This window comes from Scomber scombrus, unplaced genomic scaffold (genome assembly GCF_963691925.1).
Source record: "Scomber scombrus unplaced genomic scaffold, fScoSco1.1 SCAFFOLD_374, whole genome shotgun sequence".
Lineage (NCBI taxonomy): Eukaryota > Metazoa > Chordata > Actinopteri > Scombriformes > Scombridae > Scomber > Scomber scombrus.
Window position 1 is genome coordinate 1 of NW_026910505.1, and position 21,937 is coordinate 21,937.

The window sequence follows — 21,937 nt, forward strand, 5'->3', positions numbered from 1 at the left end:
ATCATGACACACTTTGCCACAGCTAGCAACTTTTTGTTCAAACCATAGACTGTATATAAGAAATGGACGTAACATCCGTGACGTCACCCATTGGTTTGTGGACTGCTGCTCGGAGGCCAATAGTATCGGATCTGAGAAGCGCCATCTTGAACATTTCAGGTGCATGCTGGGAAAAATAAAAACAGGGATTCTACTTATATGGACATCAGGAGGAGCATGAGGCGCCCTCCTGAACCTGTGAACCAATCAACCTGTCAATCACCACGTAGCCACGCCCTAATGCATACCCTGCTTTATCGTCAAATATAAAATCAGGGAGGCCAAAATGTCCCAAATGAACATCATACTGCATTGAAGAAGGCTTTAAACTAGCGATTGAGACCATAAACACATTTTGAAAACGTTTACTGAGGTTAGAAATCAAGTGAGAAGTTGGTGAATTCTCCATTGACTTGTATAGAGACGGAAGTCCTTTTGACACCAAAACGGTCGCCCCCTGGTGGCCTTTTGATAGAATGCAGTTTTAAGTTACTTCAGCGTTGGCCTCATTTCAGAGGACCAGAACTCCCCGCCTGGTTCAAACTTAACACTGGTGTGTTTTCTCCTTTATTTGTGTCCTATGAGCCGAGTCATTACAGAGTAAACTGATCATACATTTTTGTTGTGAAAACTTAGTTAGTTATCTTTGGCATCAGTTGCAATTGATGTAATTCAATTTAACGACATCCACTAATCTTTGATCAGTGAGATCACTACAAACTTGTAAAAAGCTAATTGTTGAACTTGGAGAAAGCATTGAGGAAATAGCTGATCTGGAGCTTTTGATTACGTCACATAATCGTGATCGACGGATGGATTATAAAATGGAAAGTTCTGATCCTTGATTAGTTTATATATATATATATATATATATATGCAGCGAAACATAACAAAATAGAAATGATGAAGTAAGGAACTCCTTAGTCCTATCCCTTTTTTTAACTAATAAATCAAAGCCAAAATAACATAAAAGCATAAAGAAACAAGTCAAAATGTCACTTTGTACCAAATGATATTATTCGAGTCTTTTGTTCATCCTTTCTATATCTGTCCAACATGTTATTTTTAAAGATTCATTTAAATGTTGTACAGCTTCTGTACAGTTGTTCCTCTCTTTGTGTTATACAATGATTGCATTTGTCCTCACTAATTGTCTTTAATTATATATGAATGAGCTGCGTTCAAAGCTGTTGTAAAATACTCTATAAACACACAACTGTGACTGCGTTGCATCAGTCTTTTCCTCCCTTCCTTCTGTCCTTCTTTCCTCCTTCCTTCCTTCCTTCCTTCCTTCCTTCCTTCCGTCCTTCCTTCCGTCCTTCCTTCCATCCTTCCATCCTTCCTTCCTTCTTCCTTCTGACTGCGTTGCATCAGTATTACTGCGCCCAACAAACTGTTACAACATGTCAGATTTAGTTCTGAATGTTGATTTATTGTCCTGGATGAGAGGTGGAAACAGATGGACAGAGGATAGAGGAGGAAGATTAACCCTCCTGTTGTCCTCGAGTCAAGGAAGGAAGGAAAGAAGGAAGGAAGGGAGGGAGGAAGGAAGGTAGGGAGGAAAGGAGGAAGAAAGGAAGGAAAGGAGGGAGGAAGGAATGCAGGAAGAAGGAAGGAAAGGAAGAAAGGGAGGGAGTAAGGAAGGATGCAAGGGAGCAAAAGAAAGGAAAGGAGGGAGGAAAGAAGGGAGGAAGAAGGAAGGAAAGGAAGAAAGGGAGGGAGGAAGGAAGGATGCAAGGGAGCAGAAGGAAGGAAAGGAGGGAGGAAAGAAGGAGAGAGGGAGGGAGGGAGAAAGGAAAAGAGGAAGGGAGGAAGGAAGGAAAGAAGGACAGAGGAAAGAACTAAGGTAATGGGGAGGAAAAGAAAGACAGAAGGAGGGAAGGAGGAAAGAAGGAAAAAAGGACAGAGGAGGGACCTTCCTTCCTCCCTCCTTTCCATCCTTCCTTCCTTTTTCCTCCCTTCCTTCCTCCGTTCCTTCCTTCTTCCTCCCTTCCCTTCCCTCCTTCCTTCCTCCCTCCTTCGCTTCCTTCTTCCTCCCTTCCTTCCTTGACTCGAGGACAACAGGAGGGTTAATAGCAGTATCCAGATAAATGTTAATAATTGCCCCAATCTTTAAGCATGCCACTCTGTGTTGCTTGGCAACCAGTCTGCTAAATGTCACTGAAGAAGTATTTGTTATAAATAAATTACTACATTTGTTGTTGTTGTTGCAGCAGTGTGTTTTATTAGTTAAGTTTATTTTGAACATGTTAAAATAGCGAAACAAAACAAATAGGCAGTGGTTTACGGCAAAATAGAAATTATAGGAGAAAAAAATTAATAAATATAAATATAAAAAAAAAATAAAAAATAAAAAATATACACATACACATACATGCTTAAAGACGGGGGCAATTATTAACATTTATCTGGATACTGCTATTAACCCTCCTGTTGTCCTCCAGTCAAGGAAGGAAGGGAGGAAGGAAGGAGAAAAGGAGAGAAGGAGGGAGGGAGGAAGGACAGACGGAAGGAAGGAAGGGATGAAAGACAGAGAAGGAGGGAGGAAGGAAGGACAGACGGAAGGAAGGAAGGAAGGAAGGAAGGAAGGAAGGAAGGAAAGAAGAAAGGAAGGAAGGAAGGAAAGAATGAAGGGAGGAAGGAAAGGAAGGAAGGAGGACGGAGGAAAGAAGGAAGGGAGGAAGGTAGTGGGGAGGAAAGTAAGAGAGAAGGAAGGAAAGAAGGAGGGAGGGAGGAAGAACAGAAGGAAGGAAGAAAAGGGGATGGAGGGAAGAAAGAAGGAAGGGAGGAAAGAGAGAAGGAGGGACGAAGGACAGACGGATGGAAGGAAGGGAGGAAAGAAGGAACAGTCAAAACAGATGGGGTCAATTTGACCCGGGAGTACGACAGGAAGGTTAAAGAAATGTAAAAAACCAACATATACATAAATATATACATACACAAACACATATTTTCCTTCCATTCTTTTCCTTCCTTCCTCCTTTTCTTTCTTTTTTTTCTTCTTTTTATTTCTTACTTTCCTCTTTCATACAACAAACAATAAAGTGTGTTTTATGAAAGCGTGCCAGGTATATGAAACCATTTCATAAAACCACTAAGCTATGCAAGGACATGATTCACGGTGATTTTAAATAGCTAGCGGGCATTATTATTACTCTGCTCTGCATTGTGTCTAATAACCCCCTTTAGCTCTTCTAAAATTATTGTAAACCACGGTCAAGGAAGGAGGAAAGGTAGGCAGGAAGAAAAGGAGGGAAGGAAAGAAAGAAGGAAGGAGGGAGGGAGGGAGGAAGAAAGAAGGAAGGAGGGAGGGAGGAAGAAGGAAGGAAGAAAATGAGTGAGGAAGGAAGGAAGGGAGGAAGAAGGAAGGGAGGGAGGAAGGAAGAAAGGGAGGAAGAAGGAAGGAAATGAGGAAGGAGGAAAGGAAGGAAGGAAGACAAGGAGGGAAGGAAGGGAAGGAGGGAGGGAGGGAGGAAAGAAGGACAGGGGAAAGAAGGGAGGAAGGAAGGAAGGAAGGAAGGAAGGAGGGAAGGAAAGAAGGAGGGAGGGACGAAGGAAGAAAGGGAAGGAAGAAAGGAAGTAAGGAGGGAAGGAAAGAAGGAGGGAGGGAGGAAGGACAGAAGGAAGGAAGGAAGAAAGGGGTCTATTTAGTATAAGGAGAGTGTTTGATTGGAAGGAGGAAAGGAAGGAAGGAGGGAAGGAAAGAAGGAAGGAAGGAAGGAAGGAGGGAAGGAAAGAAGAAAGGGGTCTATTTAGTTTAAGGGGGGTGTTTGATACTCAGAAGTTAACATTTATAATTTATCACCGAGTAAAAATTCTCTTTGTGATAAATCGTGTTAAACCTTTACAAGCTGAAGCTGAGCAGCCACAGCGAACCTTACGAAAGATACCAAAGTTTCTCTAAAGATATCCGAGTTTCCAGACTGAACTTTGGTGAACTGTGTGTAAATATGAATGAATGAATATTTCCATTTGTTGGAATAGTTCAGTGAAGCTTCCAGTCTTTGGTTTCAATATTCCACTAAGTGTTAACATCATGTAGATTCAGTGAGGAGCTGGAAAGAGCTGATAGAGAATATTATACAGTCAGGAAGTGTGAAGTTACATATTTTACACACTTTAAAGTTACTTAATCCTCCTGTTGTCCTCGAATCAAGGAAGGGAGGGAGGGAGGGAGGGAGGGAGCAAGGGAGGGAGGAAGGAAGGAAGGAAAGGAGGAAGAAGGAAGGAAAGGAGGGAGGAAAGAAGGAAGGAAATGAGGGAGGGAGGAAGGAAGGAAGAAAAGGAGGGAAGGAAGGAAAGAAGGAAGAAGGGAGGGAGGGAGAAAGGAAAAGAGGTAGGGAGGAAGGGATGAAAGAAGGACAGAGGAAAGAAGGGAGGAAGGGAGGAAGGAAGGAAGGAAGGTAGGATGGAGGGAGGGAGGAAAAAAGGAAGGAGGGAACGGAAAAAGGAAAGAATGAAGGAAGGAAGGAAGGAAGGATGGAAGGAAAGAAAGAGGAAGGAAGGAAGAAAGGAAGGATGAAAGGGGGATGGAGGGAGGAAGGAAGGAAGGGAAGAAAGAAGGAAAGACTGAAGGAAGAAAGGGAGAAAGGAAAAGAGGAAGGGAGGAAAGAAGGAAGGATAAAAGGGGGATGGAGGAAGGAAAAAAGGAAGGAAGGAAAGAGAGAAGGAGGGAGGGAGGAAAGAAGGAACAGTCAAAACAGACGGGTCAATTTGACCCGGGAGGACGACACAAAGGTTAAGGAGAAATAAAAGGGGAAAACTGGTTTGTGACATCTTTATATTTGCAGAGATGTGTGTGAAACAGTTTCCAGATACTCCTTACTGTATATATATCACCTCCCTGAGTTCTTGCATGCATCTCTCCTAACAAAGATAAATGCAAATCATTTCAGAGACCTATTTGGCTTCAGTAAAGGTCAAATAGCATCATTGTCTCCTGGAGAAGCAACATTACTGATGAGATGGTGCAGATTTAAACTTCTGCCCACACAGGCCACATAAACTTCTCTAATGGAGTCAGTTGGAACGGCTGCTTCGACAGTGACGAGATGAATCAAACACTAGATCTGGCCATCACAAGAACGGCACAGTACTCCCTCCCTCCTCCCTCCTTCCTTCCTCCCTCCTTTCCTTCCTTCCTTCCCTCCTTCCTCCCTCCCTCCTTTCCTTCCTTCTTCCTCCTCCCTCCCTCCCTCCCTCCCTACCTCCCTCCCTCCCTCCCTCCCTCCCTCCTCCCTCCCTTCCTTCCTTCCTTCCTCCTTCCCTCCCTCCCTCCTTTCCTTCCTTCCTTCCCTCCCTCCTCCCTCCCTCCTACCTCCTCCCTCCTCCCTCCCTCCTACCTTCCTTCCTCCCTCCTTTCCTCCTCTTTCTTCTCCTCCCTCCCTCCCTCCCTCCTACCTTCCTTCCTCCCTCCCTCCTTTCCTTCCTCCCTCCCTCCTTCTTACCTTCCTTCCTCCCTCCTTTCCTTCCTCCTCCCTCCCTCCTCCCTCCCTCCTCCCTTCTTTCCTCCCTCCTTTCCTTCCTTCTTTCCTCCCTCCCTCCTTTCCTTCCTTCTTTCCTCCCTCCCTCCTCCCTTCCTCCCTTCCTCCCTTCCTCCCTTCCTCCCTCCTTTCCTCCCTTCCTCCCTCCCTCCCTCCTCCCTCCCTCCTTCCTTCCTTCCTTCCCTCCTCGTCATCGGAGGAAGTCAGGCAGCCACGAGGCATCCAACATTTAAAGCAGGTTGATGTTCATTTTTTTAGGCAAGAATGTAGTAAAATAAATAAAAAAGGATATGACCCTTAGCAAAAAGTAGTTTATTCAAGTTTACTACGAGTATACTTATTTTATACTAAAACTGAGGCAGTATACTTGAAGTTGACTTTTTATATACTATATTTTATATACTTAAGAATAGTATAGTGAAGTATACTTGGCTTATACTGAAAAGTTTAACCCAGCTGTATTCATCTGATTATCTGCTGAACACATCCAACAATTCTCTCTCTTTTTCTTATTGTGGAATAAGAAAAGAGAGACATGTTTGGCAGCTCTTTTTTTCAATAAGAAGAACATAAAAACTTCCCCACACCTGACTAGACAAACACATCCTTCATTAGATTTAGATTTTGAACCAAAAACACGAAGATAAAATGGGTAAAGATCATCTGGATAAACTGCCAGCTTGCTCCCAACTTATCGGATCATCTGACCGCCCTTGCTTCTTGACCCGTTGGACCTATTTTTAGCAATGTCACAGCCTTATACCATCTGTTCTAGGACCTCTTGTCCTTGTAGTGTCTTTATGCCTCTGGCTGTATATGTTTGGGGTCGTTGTCAGGCTGCAGAATAAATTTGGGACCAATCAGATGCCTTGTTGATGGTATTGCATTATGGATAAGAATCTAAGCATCTAAAGTGCCTAAAAAGTAGATTGAAAAAAAAGAGCAAATGAAAGAAAAGGATTTAATATAGAAAGGAAGATGGGTAATGTCATTGAAAAGGAAACTAGGAGACTTTAACTTTATAAAGTCCAGATGAGATGCAAAGGTAGAAATCAATCAAAACAATAAGGGATTCAGCTCATATCTGCTGTCACAACCAGAGTTTAAAACTACTTTGTACAAATGTTGTTGTTTTTTTTAAAGAAAGTCCAGCTGAAATTCAAAATCGAGTTTGATGATTGATTGAAGAATTAAGTTATTGAATTGCCGTCCAATAAAAGTGAGTTTCAAGAAGGGATTTTATGAAAGAAGTCGATCTTTTGAGAAAGTTTACTGATAAAGTGAAGCTGCTGCATCGAGCTGCAGAAGGAAGGAACTGCTGACTCGGCAGATTCAGACTGAAAGAAAATGTCACATCAACCCTTAAAAATACCAAAAAAGAGAGACACTTCAGTTGTGTAAATATCCAACTCAAATAACTGTTTGCTTCCACATGAAAAGAATATTCTTGTTCTCCTTTCTTTCATTAGAAATATAAAAAAAAGTCCAGAATTATCAAAAATTACATTAAAATGCAAAGCCAGTTCAGCTCTTTCTCTGCTCAAATTTTAATGCCTTCTCAGTGTGATTCATGGGTAATTTGAAACAAGACTGCATGATTAACACACATGAATGTTTAATGTGTTAAACTGCGCTCTGGGCGGCTCGCGGCGGGGCCTCGCTGCTACGTGTGTGGGCTAATGATCGTTTGACTTCACTAAAAACTGGTTCAGGTCCATTTGAATAAAAAAGGGGGAAAACATACATTATTTAGTGCGTTTGTAGGTAATGGTCTGCTTTGGTTTACTTTGTAATCAGCATGTGTTACTAGTTAGCATTTTTTAAAAGGTGATATATTAGCATCACTTATTTATTCATTAATTTTGAGACATCGCCATCTGGTGGTCGTTCATGAAAACAGCAAATCATAAGTAATTCTCCAATAGTTTGATTTTTGTTGTTCAGCTCGTCAGACGCTTTGGTCCCCAACACAAAATCCTGACAAATACCAGCTACATTTGGTTCTGGTCATTAAATTAATGTATAATGTAAATTTGATACACAAGGAGAGGACCTAAACCTCCAGGAAGCTATCAATAACATGAGAGTAGGGTCTAGTTACTGGATTTGCCTCTAGGCAGAATATACGTACAGCTCGGTGAAACTAAAACTGAGGCTGAAAGGTAAAAGAAATGTGACAACAGACACGAACAGGGACTCAAATGCAGACTTTTACATGGTGGGTAAAACAGAAACAGTCATTTTAATCGATGCCAAAAGTTGGTAAACAGGAGATCAGCAGGCAGAACGGCAGAAACTGGTCAAAAAACACTAAAGGCTCACTAGGAATATACAAAGTAATGCTGGAACGCTGTCACAAGGGAACAAGACAAACTGGCTCAGACTATATATATGTAGACTATATCTACAGATGTCGTAGTTCTTCCGAAAAATGAAGCTTCAACAGACTTATTTGAGTCAGTTTATCTGCACAAATAATGCATCTCAAGGGGAGGCAATGAGATATAGGTGCAGCACATAAGGGCAGGGGCAGGTAATCACACACAAGACAAGAGGTAGGTATCAAAATAAAACAGGAAACAAACAAAAAGTGACTTCACTAACAGACTGAGGCGTGACCATATGTAACAAACAGAAGAGACAGGTTCAGTGGTATGTGTCAGTGGTACAAAATTAAAACCCTTTTTTTCTTTTCTTTTTCCCCTTTAAAGTTACTGAAATCAGAATTTCAACATCTCACACAGTTTAGAGGGAAATTTTTCCTCGATCGGGGATCACTGTGGAGTTGACCAATGTCCGTCACAGCCGTCGGTCCTCTCGTCTCAGACTTTTTTTCTAGCAGAGGTAGAGGAAGGTGTGTTACACCCAGTTATTCCCCGACTGACCCACTAGAACTCTGGCGAACTCTCAAGCGATCCCACTTCTGACACCAGGTTTTGTTATGGAGATTTCCTTAATTAAGGGTGAGAGAGAAAATCATGAGTCCAGTAAAGTAATCACAAACTAGTATTTTAATATCTTGTACAAGATGAGTTCAGCACACAGTACACATATGGTATTGTACAGAGAACAGAACTGCCTGTATAAAGAAACAAAACCAAAGTTATAATCTCTTTCGGGCTCATCCCACACCTCTCTGAGAAACAGCCCATTCTTCTAAGACATAACAAGGCCTCACAGGTGGTGTCTTATCAGCCTTAGTGGAACCCAGTCCACTTTCACACACTATGAGGGAGATACACAAGGACATGCTAACAAGGCCTAACACAGGTTAACAGAATACTAAAATGCATATGTATATAATGAATATTATTTCTCCACTACAATGCACATGTACGTGCATGGACATCTAAAAGCATGTATGACTTTGAGGTCAGCACAAGAGAGAAAAGACAGTTGGAGGACTCTTGTGACTTGTTTGTTAAATTAAAAGTCACTGTCAAAGACAGGTTTGATCTGCTGATTGGGACTCTTCTAGAGGTATTCACAAGGTTTTATAGGTCGAAATCAGAGCCTAACTTTAAAGCGATGATTAGGCGTAATTTCGACCTAGCGTCATATGTACCATGAGGTCTATCTAATCACCGCCACAGCCCCTTTTTTTCATTTGGTAACAAAATAGTGGAGTTAGAGCCATCAGCCAAATGGCTTAGTACAGGCGCTAACGGAACCACCAGTGTATCTCATAAATTACTCCACTAATGATGCCTGGATTGTTATCAAACTTCTATAGTAGTACAAATAGGGTCTTTACTCATAAATCGATGCATTGGAAAGAACTATGGTTTTTGCATTGGGATACATGTTGTGCCATCAGAAGGTGAGAATCGAAATAAAACAGGAAACATAAGACAAGAAACACTGGGAGAAACAAAAAGTGACTTCACTAACAGACTGATGAGAAATGCAGGAAGAACTGCAGACGCAAGCACTGAGAACTTGTATTGCATCTGAAGCAGAGTACTTTGAAAGGGATTTGAAACTTCACTACTAAAAGATTTATAATGACAGTTTTTGGGTTGTTTTTTTGTTTTTGGGATCTCCAGCCCCCCTCGTATTTATGAGACTGTTACTGAAAGTTTCTCTGTCGGCTTGTCTGGGTCCACTGGGTAAAACCAGAAAACACCAAAACTGAATTTAGCAGTCTTTGTTTTTGAAACTGAGAAACAAAATATCACTCATGATGTTACTGACTCCACATTTGGGATGTTTTCAGTTAGCACAGTTAATTAGACAGAAAGTTTGTGCATGTTTGTTAATATGAGGATGTTGTTTTTTTGTGTTTCTGCATAGGTTATCTCTCTTTTATCTATCCTTTTTGCCTGTAATCTGCCTGTCTTTCATTTACTCCCTTCACCACCTTCATTGCCTATTTATGACCCTTCTCCCCCTCTTAATTTCCTCTCCTCGTGTGTCTCTGCAGGTCTCTCAGCCTCGGCCTCTCTGGTCTCTCTAGCCTGGATGATCGCCTCCTACCAGAAGGTTCTGCGGGACTCACGTGATGACAAGCTGCCGATGTCCTACAAGGCCATGATCGCCCAGATGCTGTGGCACTTCTTCACCATCGGGGCGAGGACCGTGGCCTTCGCCCTCTTCGCCTCCGTCTTCCAGCTCTACTTTGGCATATTCATCGTCAGCCACTGGTGCGCCATGTGTGACCCGAATCCCGATGCACATAGATCAATGTCCAAAATGAAACACCTTGCATTTGACACTTAGAAGATGAACGATTATGACAAATTGTTTATTAATAGTCCTTTGTCTCAGTTCTAGTAACCAGCAGAATGTATTAGTGTTTGAGTGTGTGGTGCTAATAGCAAGATGCTGGCGTCTACACACCCACTGCCCACATAAGATTAGGTTAGGTTACTTTATTGGTCTCCACCCGGGAGAAATATGTCTCGGAGATAGGGAAAAAGTTGCAGCACATAAATGACATACAATAAAAACAACATGCAGTACAAACATACATCAGGTTAAAAGACAGTGGTGGAATAAACACAGACTGACACTGGACGATCCTACACATATACTTCCATAAATATACATCCATACCACCTCCCAACCCTCCATCATAGCATTCACATCACCTCACCTCACATCACCTCATAGCACCCTCACCACATCACCATGGCAACCTACCAAAACATTCATTCTGTCATAGATATAGGTCCAGTCACACATCCCAGCACTCTGTAACAAACATTCATTGATCCATTCACTCACATACATCCATACACTAGCTGGAGTCATAAATATACATTCATTTCCATATACAACACCATCACATGCATTCATTTCTGGCTGTTAAGAAGCTTGATTGATACAGAAACAAAGGAATGTTTGTATCGATAGTGCCGGTACAAAGGAAGTCTATGTCTCTTCCCAGATCATACAGGCAGAGAGTAGAGTGTCTGTAGTTACATACACCGCCACACACTTCTAGTGGGTCATAAGTGATAATGGGGTTATTTTTGTCTATACATTGTTTTTAGGAAAATCATACTCTCTTTGCCTTAAGGTAAATAGACTGTAAATATATTTTCTGTTAACAAGCTTTTTAGTCAGCTCATTCTCGCTCATTAACCATATTAAATCACCACATTGTAGTTAAAATAAACAGCTTTTCTCTGCACTTCCCCAAGGAGGAACACTTAGTAGTGGCTAATTTATAAATTCCCTCCCACTTTCATTGTGATTATTTATATCAAATTGGGGCTGAAAGAATGCGATCGTCTGTGAGCAGAGATTCAGTATCAATTTGTTGTGCCAAGTGTCTTGCTTGGTTTCTGTGTGCGGTCAGATTGAATATCCTTTTACAATTACTATGTAAATACAGTTTATATTGAGATAATTCATTGAAATCACTATAAATGCATTGTGTTAAATTACATAACTATTGGTATCCTGACAAGCTAATCTCATTGTGTTTGTGAAAGGCATTACAGTCCAAATTGAGTAATTCCTGTTGTATGTCTTGTACCGTTGCTTTGCTTCAGTATTTGTCTCAGACATTATGTGCTTCGGTAATTCTGGCATATTAATTGGCATAATTTACTCAAAACTGTGTAACCAAAATACAGTAATCTACAGCACTAAGTCAAACACAAGTCTTGAAAACATTTCTATTGCTATATTTAAAAAGCTTGCAGAAGTGAGGATAAAAAATCTAATTTAGTTGTGAGGGTGATGCTTTATGGAAGCATATGGACGTGTTCAAAATCTAAATGCAATTTCCCCGCAGAGCATGAATCAGCAAGTATCAGGTCAATCTGCTCATTAGATTTGGATATTTCTTAAGTACCAGTAAAAACTGTAGCCTGGTGGCGGCACTAGAGGGAAGTCATTAGGAATAATCTCCGATGAATTATGAATATCCACCGTAAATGTCATGATAATGTGGACAGTCGAGGTAACCAAAGCAATTCACAGATAATGACATTTTTCAGCATAAGTGTCTCCCCACAACTTTAAGGCCTCTTCGATTATTTAAAAAGTATATTCAAGAATACACATGAAGTACAGATTGGTTAAAAGAGCACTCTCCTAATTTAGCATTAAAAGGTGGACTTCTTTTTTTTTTTTTGAGTATCCATGCAGCAGAATCAGAAATATTGTCTTTTTTATTCAATGAATTCTTCTAACTCGTCAAACACTGGCAGACATACATTTTCCACAATGCACCTACTGCCAATTCAGTTTATGTAGCCTGAAGCTGCTAGTCTCAAGCAGAGAGAAGTTGGCTACATTGGTCCGGTAACTTCACCTCTTTGTAACGCCACACCCCTATTTTTTTAAATTTTCAAACTTGTACTGTTCAGACCCCACCAATACTGACTCAAGTGACATCACACTGGTCCATCCCGAGCTTTAATCAACTTTTTCACATATGCAGAAGTCCTCCCAAGCACCTCGAAACACACATTGGTGTCAATCTAAAATTCTTCCTTCCTCTGCCTCAGCTATGCACTTACAACTATAGTTCTCTTTTGTTTCTTTGATAAGGTGGTGTCATTGTCCATTGCTGTTTTTGTAATAGGATAATGCATAGCTGTAGTAATAATATGAAATATGGTAGGAATAATGGTGTAGAAATTAAATAATGCAAAGTGGTATTATTGGAAAATCGGTCTTCCCTATTAGAAAACAGAAATTACCGGTCATTATTGTCAAGTCCTTTCATCTAAATGATCAGATTATTCTTACAAGCAGTCATCCCAATATTCAAAGGAGTGTAACTACTATTATTTATTGTCTTTCAGGTGTATCATGACTTTCTGGATCATCCAAGGTGAGACTGACTTCTGCATGTCCAAGTGGGAGGAGATTATCTACAACATGGTGGTGGGCATCATCTACATCTTCTGCTGGTTCAACGTGAAGGAGGGCCCCAGCCGCTTCCGCATGACCGTCTACTACTCCGTGACGCTGGCTGAGAACGTGGCACTGACGGCCGCCTGGTACACCTACCGCGGCCAGCTCACCTCCGACTCCTACGCCTTGGTGGTGGTGTGCCTGGTGGCCTGCAGCTTCGCCCTGGGAACCTTCTTCATGTTGGTGTACTACTGCTGGCTGCACCCGGACGGGCCCGTTCTGGGCTCACAGTGGGGTGGATGTGTGGATGAGGGTGCGGTGGGTTCAGGAGGCGTGGTGGGAGTGATTGATGCTTGTCTCACCCCATCCCAAGGGTCCCAAACGGACATGGTCATTACCAGCCCTCCTAGGACTCTCCCCAGGACTAAAGACACAGGGGAGCCCATTCCCGGGGAGCGAGACAGGGACAGGGACAGCTGCCTGCCTGTCTTCCAGGTGCGTCCCTCCCCTTCCTCCTCTCCAGCCCTCCTTCACAGGACCTCCTCCTCCTCCCGTGCGCATGAGGGCCCTGTGATCCGGATCGACCTCCCCAGAAAGCGATATCCGGCTTGGGATGCCCACTTTATCGATCGGCGCCTGCGCAAGACCATCCTTCTTCTGGAGACCTCTTCAGCCATCAGCCCCAGGATACAGTACAGGAGTAGCATGATGGGCAGCAAAGAGGTATTAGAATATGAAACAACTGTCTAAGCCGACGGGGGGCTCTTAAACTTAAAAATGCAGTCTTGGACCAAGGCACAGCCTGAGATCAGCTCTCATCCCTGGTCTCCTTACGTCAGGAGGAGCATGGAAAGGAGACGTGGAGTGTCAGGCGACTCTTTTTAAAGGAAAGAGTTTATCAAAACTTGATTGTAAAATGTGAAGCGCAATCTGGGACCAAGGCTCTCCCTTTAGGACACAGTCCGGGAGTTAGTAGCATGAACGAGCCGTGGGAAGTTAATGGAGTAACACTGAACTGGGATAATCTTCATCTTTTCTAAAAGCTTGGAGGTGAGAACTTTAATCTCCCATCCTGGGACCAAGGAGAGCTAGATTTAGTTCCCTCCTGCACGGCCAGTACAAGAAGTTAAAGGATTTCAGAGTAATTGCGCCATTTGAGATAATTGAGCATCAGTCTGCTGCATGAACTTGAGCCTCGAACCCTGGAGACCCAACAGAGACTTAACAGGGAACGTTTAGAGACTGGTTGCCGGAGTTTGCGTGGGATATGTGATCATTTGGGTTTGGGAGCAAAATCAGACACTGACAGATGGAGAAAATGGGGACATACGACTTAATAACACTTTAGTGATTTGCAGGTTAAAAGACGTCTAGATGTCTAAGTCGAAACTGGGCCAAATTTTGTTGAAAGGTGATGTCTAATTGTTTGTTTTTTTTGTAGGAATCGAGGTTTGGTTTTTTTGTTATATTTGTATTTCACTGTGAAGAAAGACATACAATACATACATACAACTACGGCCATTTATGAGATAGATGTGTCACTTTTTAACTAAATTTAGCCCAGTTTTGCAGATGAGTACACTTCTTTTAATCCACCAAATCACCAATTCACTGCTAACTGGATATGCTTCATATTGTAAGAAAAGCACTGGGTTTGAAGAGGTCACATATAGTAAGAAGGATTGTTTCTTTGTTTAAGCTTGGAGTGATAGAAGTAAACATTTTTCAGGTTGGTCCAAAAGATTGCATTTCCCACAAAACCTTCGGTAACAGTCCTCTAAGCAGTCTGTCAGTGGTGTCTGGAGAGGAATGTCGTCTCATACATTGGGCTCCAATCTCACGAGAACAGAAGGACCCTCACAACTCAGCCTAGGTCCAGATGGTTTACGAAATGTAGGTTTGAGCTACCCACATATGGACGGCTGACTAAGATAACAGTCACCCATCCATATGTGATACAACAGCAGCCATCGCAAAAGTCTCACTGTTTATATCACAGCTGAAAAGACCTGTTTGAAAAATCAATTAGGAACGGATGTTAGGGATGTAAAAGTGGATAACTTTTGCGATGGCGACAACCATATGGCATGCAGTAATTCACCACAAACAGGCCTGTGATGTACAGTTGAATAAATACAGATGTCAGATATAAGCTATTATAATAAGCTGTAGTTAGGTAATGAATGACTTTTGGGTGAAGAAGATTCATTTACTCGTAAGAGTCTAAATGTCGTCTAAGAGTCGTCCACTTTTCTTGGAAATACATAACATGTAGGTGTATGAAGGGTATCATGAACAACCTCATTACGCTATGAAAACATTTTCCAGTGTTTGTTTTTTGGGGTAGAAGTGTAGCTGAAGAGAAGTGTTGTTTAAATCAACAGAGTAAAGAATAACAGAAAGGGTTTGTTGGAGTGTGAAATCCCTTAAACACATCGAGGTAAGCGGTTAAGGTAAATAAAAGATAAGCTCAAAGCAAACTGATAACGGAAAGATCTGCAAAAAGTAGCTGTCTCCTGTTACAAATAGGATGTGGACAAGGGTTGAACCTTTTGAAGGGCAATGTTGTTTACAAAAATGAAACCATGTACAGGCCTTTGATTCAAAATGGATTCTGGTTGATCCGGGTTTAGGCTGAGATCCTAAAACCTGATGAGAAATCCTCGTACTGAAGCGAGGAGCCACAGCTAAAACAAATTCAGCAGAACTGAAACGGTAACCAATTTGAGAGGTTGAAGTTTAAAGCTCCCAGGTGTGAGTGACTGTTACTTTCAATTAAGAGGCAGTGGGGATGAGGAGAAAGTCGAGCGTGGTCAGCAACAGTACCTGAAGGGAAGAACAGTTAAAAAACATTTGCATCAAAGCTAACTTCTGTCCTCTCTCATATCACACAACAGATTTCTCTTCGACAGCCTCTCTTTGAAGTTCCTTTCAAAGATGTTTTTCTTCTTTAGGGTTACTCTGCATTCATGGTGATCTGATTTGTTATAAAGTCGGAGTTCTTAAAGTCCATCCTAGAGGGTGTTTGAACTTTTTAGCAACGCTACTTTAATTCAATTGCACTTAACCTTCATGTCGTCCTCCCGGGTCAAATTGATCCTGTTTGTTTTGAATGTTCCTTCTTTCCTCCCTTCCTTCCTTCCGCCTGTCCTTCGTCCCTCCTTCTCTCTTTCTTTCCTCCCCCCTACCTTCCTCCCTTCCTTCTTTCCTCTGTCCTTCTTTCCTTCCTTCCTCTCTTCCTCTTTTCCTTTCTCCCTCCCTCTCTCCTTCCTTCTTTTCTCCCTCCCTCCTTCTTTCCTTTCCTCCCTACCATCCTTCTCTCTCTGTCCTTCTTTCCTTCCTTCCTCTTTTCCTTTATCCCTCCCGCCCTCCTTCCTTCTTCCTCCCTTCCCTCCTTTCTTTCCTTCTTCCTTCTTCCTCCCTTCCATCCTTCCTTCCTTCCTCCCTCCCTTCCTTCTTCCTCCTTTCCATCCTTCCTTCTTGCTCCCTTCCAACCTTCCTTCCTCCCTCCCTTCCTTCCTTCTTCCTCCATTCCTTCCCTCCCTCCTTTCCTTCCTTCTTCCTCCTTTCCATTCTTCCTCCGTCCTCCCTTCCTTCCTTCCTCCCTCCTTTCCTTCCTTCTTCCTCCCTTCCATCCTTCCTTCTTCCTCCCTTCCTTCCTCCTTTCCTCCCTTCTTCCTCCCTTTCATCCTTGACTCAAGGACAACAGGAGGGTTAAAAGCCTTTATCTAAAAAAAAAAATAAAAAAAACTTTCACAATGTGATCCTGATGCATTTAAGATACTGTATGTGCAGAAAAAGAAGTTCCCAGTTCATGTAGTTTAAATGGTTTGGTCTCCTTAAAACTGTAACAGAAAGATTTGATGTTACAACCCAATAAGCATTTAGAACATACCAAGTCCTGGCTGACTGACACAAGCACAAAAAAAACAAAATGATGGCACAGCAGAGCCCATAATACTGCTACGAACTTGTGTCAAAGATCATTTAAGATTCTAGTTTTTACAAAAAAAACAGGATGAGCAGCAGTTCGGATTGACTAAAGAAAACACCTCAACTTTAATTATCAAACCTGATGCAGTCATAAAAATGTTTGTATGTGTAAAAACTGAGAATGTCTACCTAACAACAAGTGTTTCATCCAGAGAAAGCTGTTAAACATGTATGAAGCTGTTCGGCATCTCCACCCTCACGGACAACAAGAAAATATGTACTGTAGATTGGAGCAGTGTGCTGGTTTTTTATTTTTTTGGGGGGGGTAGTAAAGTAAAGTCTCGTTGCAGTATCCAGTGCTGCTTTAATATTCACCTTTATGCTGATGTTGCATGTGTATATTTTGAGGTGTTGAAGGGAGTCCCAGGAGTAATATTTCAAAGTGTGTGTACTTTAGCTCAATGAGTAGAGAAAGTCACTAAGAGTGGCTTATATGCTTGCTTTTGAACAATGGGTTCACGTAGATAAGTGGCAGTGATGCAAAAACAGCATTGTTGCCTATGTACTTTGTGTCTACATGAGGGGTTAAAAACTATATCCATGAAGCGGCAGATCAGGGTAGAATAAAACCTGTTAGACATAAAAACACTCACAGCAACCATTAAGAGTGTGTTGCCCAATGTTGAGATAGAAAAAGTAGGCAGAAAATGTCTCATGCTGTGTCTCAAATCTCTTCTTCTGTATTTATACTTCTTAATATCCTGAGGTCATATAAGAAATGGACGTAACATCCGTGACGTCACCCATTGGTTTGTGGACTCGCTGCTCGGAGGCCAATAGTTTCGGATCTGAGCAGCGCCATCTTGAAAATTTCCGGTGCATTCTGGGAAAAATAAAAACAGGGATTCTACTTATATGGGCATCAGGAGGAGCATGAGGCGCCCTCCTGAACCTGTGAACCAATCAACCTGTCAATCACCACGTAGCCACGCCCTAATGCATACCCTGCTTTATCGTCACATATAAAATCAGGAGGCCAAAATGTCCCAAATGAACATCATACTGCATTGAAGAAGGCTTTAAACTAGCGATTGAGACCATAAACACATTTTGAAAACGTTTACTGAGGTTAGAAATCAAGTGAGAAGTTGGTGAATTCTCCATTGACTTGTATAGAGACAGAAGTCCTTTTGACACCAAAACGGTCGCCCCCTGGTGGCCTTTTGATAGAATGCAGTTTTAAGTTACTTCCTGCGTTGGCCTCATTTCAGAGGACCGGAACTCCCCGCCTGGTAAATACACAGTGTACTAGCATAAGTATGTGATTTGAGACACAGCATTCATTAATTTCTGTTATCTGCCGCTGACCTCACTGAACTGTTCACGTGTCCTAATTGCATCTAGCGGACGGTTTGCGTTAATTTCTGAGAATGTGAACGATCAAAGCTCTGAAGGAATCACTGGATAAGACCCATATGTGTTGTTAAAAGCAAGCACATAAGCACTCTGAACTTAAGATGTGGTCGTATTCCCAATGATGACACCAGAGGGGGAAAAAATAACCACATAAACTCACTTTTGGATGTACGTGTGTCTCCTCTGGGGGGGGGGTTTCTTGGCGGGAAACTCTAAAAAAAACAACCAATTGAACATCCAATATTGGTAATAATGCAGTTTTATTAATCCCGACAGTGTTGTGTCTTACCTGAACTTGTGGATGTTGGTACAGTCACGGCGATGTTAATGGTGCTGAAAACAACGACTCTATATCAACCACGATCATGTCACGTTTTTAACATGACAATAGGCTAATGTACAGATAAAATGCATACGTCAAAAACCGGCCGATACGTCGTGCCGAAGGCGAGGCTTCGCTTTCTCTCTCTCTGGTTGGGTAAATGAACCAAATCCTTTTGTTGTTGAGGTAACATAACAGTTGTGGTGCGCTGATTATATATCAACTTGAACAAAAAAAAAACATGTTAAAAAGTGAACAGTGAGTTTAAAAAAAAAAAAAAAAAAAGGAAAAAAACTCAAATCATCTTTTATTAATTGATGCAAGTATTTATGTTTATTTATTTTTGTATTTGTTTTATATCTATTTATCTATTGTTTACTCACTCGGTGGCCATGTCTTTGGTATGACTCTTATATTAAGATGTAAAAACTGAAAATAGATTTTTTTTTACTCATTCTATATATATACTATCTGTATATATACCAGAGTGACGCTATACTTAGGAAAGTGTGTGTGTATGAGTGTGCGTGCTTTGGTTTGTATGTGTTGTATGTATAGTATGTGTATGTATGTAAGGATGTGCTGTAAGTTTTTTTGATAATGCTGCTTTAAACATCCTCTGAGTGAACGAGCAGAAAAATAAAACCAGTGGTGAAAAATATCTATGACGATGTTAAATAAAAAATGAAAAAAAAAAGAAGTCAACAAGCTGTGCTGATAGCTGTAGATGGGAACAATACTGTAGTAAACATGGACTGAACGGCCATCGGAATAAACCCCATGTGTGTGTCTGTGTCTTCTTTTATGGCAGAAAGTCTCTTTACTCTCGTATAGGAGACTTTCAGGTTTTATGCTACTTTTACTTTATTTAATATATTATAGTTACATCTACAAATCTTTAGTTTACTTCAAATTGATCCTGTCTGTTTTGACTGTTCCTTCTTTCCTCCCTCCCTCCCTTCCTCCCATTCCTTCCTTCCTTTCCTTCCTTCTTCCTCCTTTCCTTCACTCCATTCCGTCTTCCTCCCTTCCTCCCTCCTTTCACTCCTTCTTCCTCCCTTCCTTCGTACTTTCCTCCCTCCTTCTCTCTTTCTTTTCCATGATTTGAGACATCACAACTCAACTTTGAGCCAATCCTGATCCAGTGGGATGAGGAAACATTAAGCCTCCTTCACTGAGAGGAGACTTATAGAGAAGTAGGAGACAGTTAAACATTTGAATGACCGATATTTATATTATTTATATATGCTGGGATGTTTCAATGAGGGAGGAAGAGATGATGTGTTATTTTGATGTTTTTAACAAGGTAAATTAAACCATTTAATGGAAAAACCATATATATACACAAATTACAGTGCAAAGTAGGGTGGTTTTGTACATATCTTAAAAACATACCTGGAGTTGATTCTTAAGTAAAGGTATATAAGTATTTGCATATATTACACGCTAAAAGCACTTATTATAAAAGATAGGTCCCTTTTAGAGTAGTCATCAATTATCGGTACATTTAACCATGTTTTGCAGCATTTTAATGTTCTAGCAGCGTCAAAGCAGTGCTATTACACCTCCGTACTAATTCATCGCCTCACCTTTAAGGTAGTTTAATATACAGCACTAGATGATACATTTAGAGTTTAGCACGATAATTATGCAAAATAACATCAGTTCATCAGGTGGGGTTTTTTTTCCACCTTTGGATGACACATTACATATTTGAAATTGAGGAGACATTTCAAATATATACATCTGTCATATACGGTAGTCTAATGTGTTTGCACGGTGTACTGAGTGATATACGGTAATACAGCGGAGATGTAGGAGGCTATGTTATTCTCCAGGCATTAGACCTCAGCATCACCCCATTAAAAAGGCCGCCATCACAGCTATGCTAAAGGCTAAATAAGATAAATAAACAGTCCACTGGATTGAGAATACACTAAACTGTGTTGAGGTGTGAAGGGGCAACCAGTGGGGACATGTTGGTTTTTCATCACAGTGAGAAAAAATCAATACCATCACAATATTATACTATATATATATAGCCCCATATATATACGGTGCAGATGTTCGTCTGGTGTCTCCTGTGACAATGTTAAAGTTCCCATTTGTCCCAAGTACACAAACACACAGACATGCCCAATCTATAGTTTCACTGTTTTCATGATTCCCACATAAACATCATTTAGCTTGATTTGAACCCATCGAGTGACTTTAAAACACCTCTTCTTTCCTCTTCCTTCTTCCTTCCTCCCTTCCTCTTTCCTTTCTCCCTCCCCTCCGTCTCCTTCTCCCTTCCTTCCTTCTTCCTCCCTTCCTTCCAGCGCTCACTCTCCTCCTCTCCTTCCTCCTCCTTCCTTCCTTCCTTCCTTCCTCTTCTTCTCTGTTCCTTCTGTCCCTTCCCTTCCAATTTCCTTCCTCTTCATTCTCCCCTCCCACCGTCCTCTTTCCTTCCTCCTTCCTTCTTTCCTTTCTTCCTTCCTATCTCCCTTCCTTCTTCCCTCCCTCCTCTCCTTCCTCCTTCCTTCCTCCTTCCTTCCTTCCTTCCTTCCTCCTTTCCTTCCTCCTTCCCTAAAATGGCTCTACTTTCCTCCACCAATAAATCCACAGTCACATGACTTGAGGCTCTCTGATTGGCCGTCTCTTACTAACTGTGGTTCTTCTGTATATTTTGGACGGTTTGAGGATTTTTTTCCAGATGTGAAACCAGAACGAGGCGGAGCTGAAACCCAAAGCTTGGAGCTCTACCAACTCTCCTCTCTCCTCCTGAAATCATCCCTTTCTCCATCTCTCTCTCTCTCTCTCTCTCTCCTCTCCTCCCCCCTCTCTCTCTCTCTCTCTCTCTCCATCTCTCTCCCCCCCTCTCTCTATATCTCTCTCTCTCTCTCTCTCCATCTCTCTCTCTCTCTCTCTCTCTCTCTCTTCCCCCCTCTCTCTATATCTCTCTCTCTCTCTCTCCATCTCTCTCTCTCTCTCTCTCTCTTCCCCCCTCTCTCTATATCTCTCTCTCTCTGTCTCTCTCTCTCTTTCCCCCCTCTCTCTCTCTCTTTCTCTCTCTCTTTCCCCCCCCCCCTCTCTCTCTCTCTCTCTCTCCATCTCTCTTTCCACCCCTCTCTCTCTCCATATCTCTCTCTCTCTCTCTCTCTCTCTCTCTCTCTCTCTCCATCTCTCTATCTCTCTCCCTCTCCATCTCTCTCTCTCTCTCTCTCTCTCTCTCACTCCATCTCTCTTCCCCCCTCCATCTCTCTCTCTCTCTCTCTCTCTCTCTCTCTCTCTCTCTTTCTCGCTCTCCTCTCCATCTCTCTCTCTCTCCATCTCTCTTCCCCTCTCGAGGCAGCAACCATCTCTCCCCTCTAACCCGATATCCTTTGATCTTTCCATCTCGCTCTCACATCAGCATCCCGAAGATTTGTTGTTTATTTGGTCGACGTCT

At 41.9% G+C, this 21,937-nt stretch overlaps 1 protein-coding gene across 1 annotated transcript; it reads left to right on the top strand.

Annotated features, from left to right (window-relative positions):
• Window positions 1–9,945: 9,945 nt before the first annotated feature.
• LOC133977086 (XK-related protein 7-like) lies at window positions 9,946–13,586 on the top strand (the record flags this gene model as incomplete). The annotated part of the gene is made up of 2 exons (XM_062415225.1): window positions 9,946–10,165; window positions 12,785–13,586. Coding segments are annotated over 2 exons (1,022 nt in total), but the record flags the coding sequence as incomplete, so codon positions are not given.
• Window positions 13,587–21,937: the final 8,351 nt, after the last annotated feature.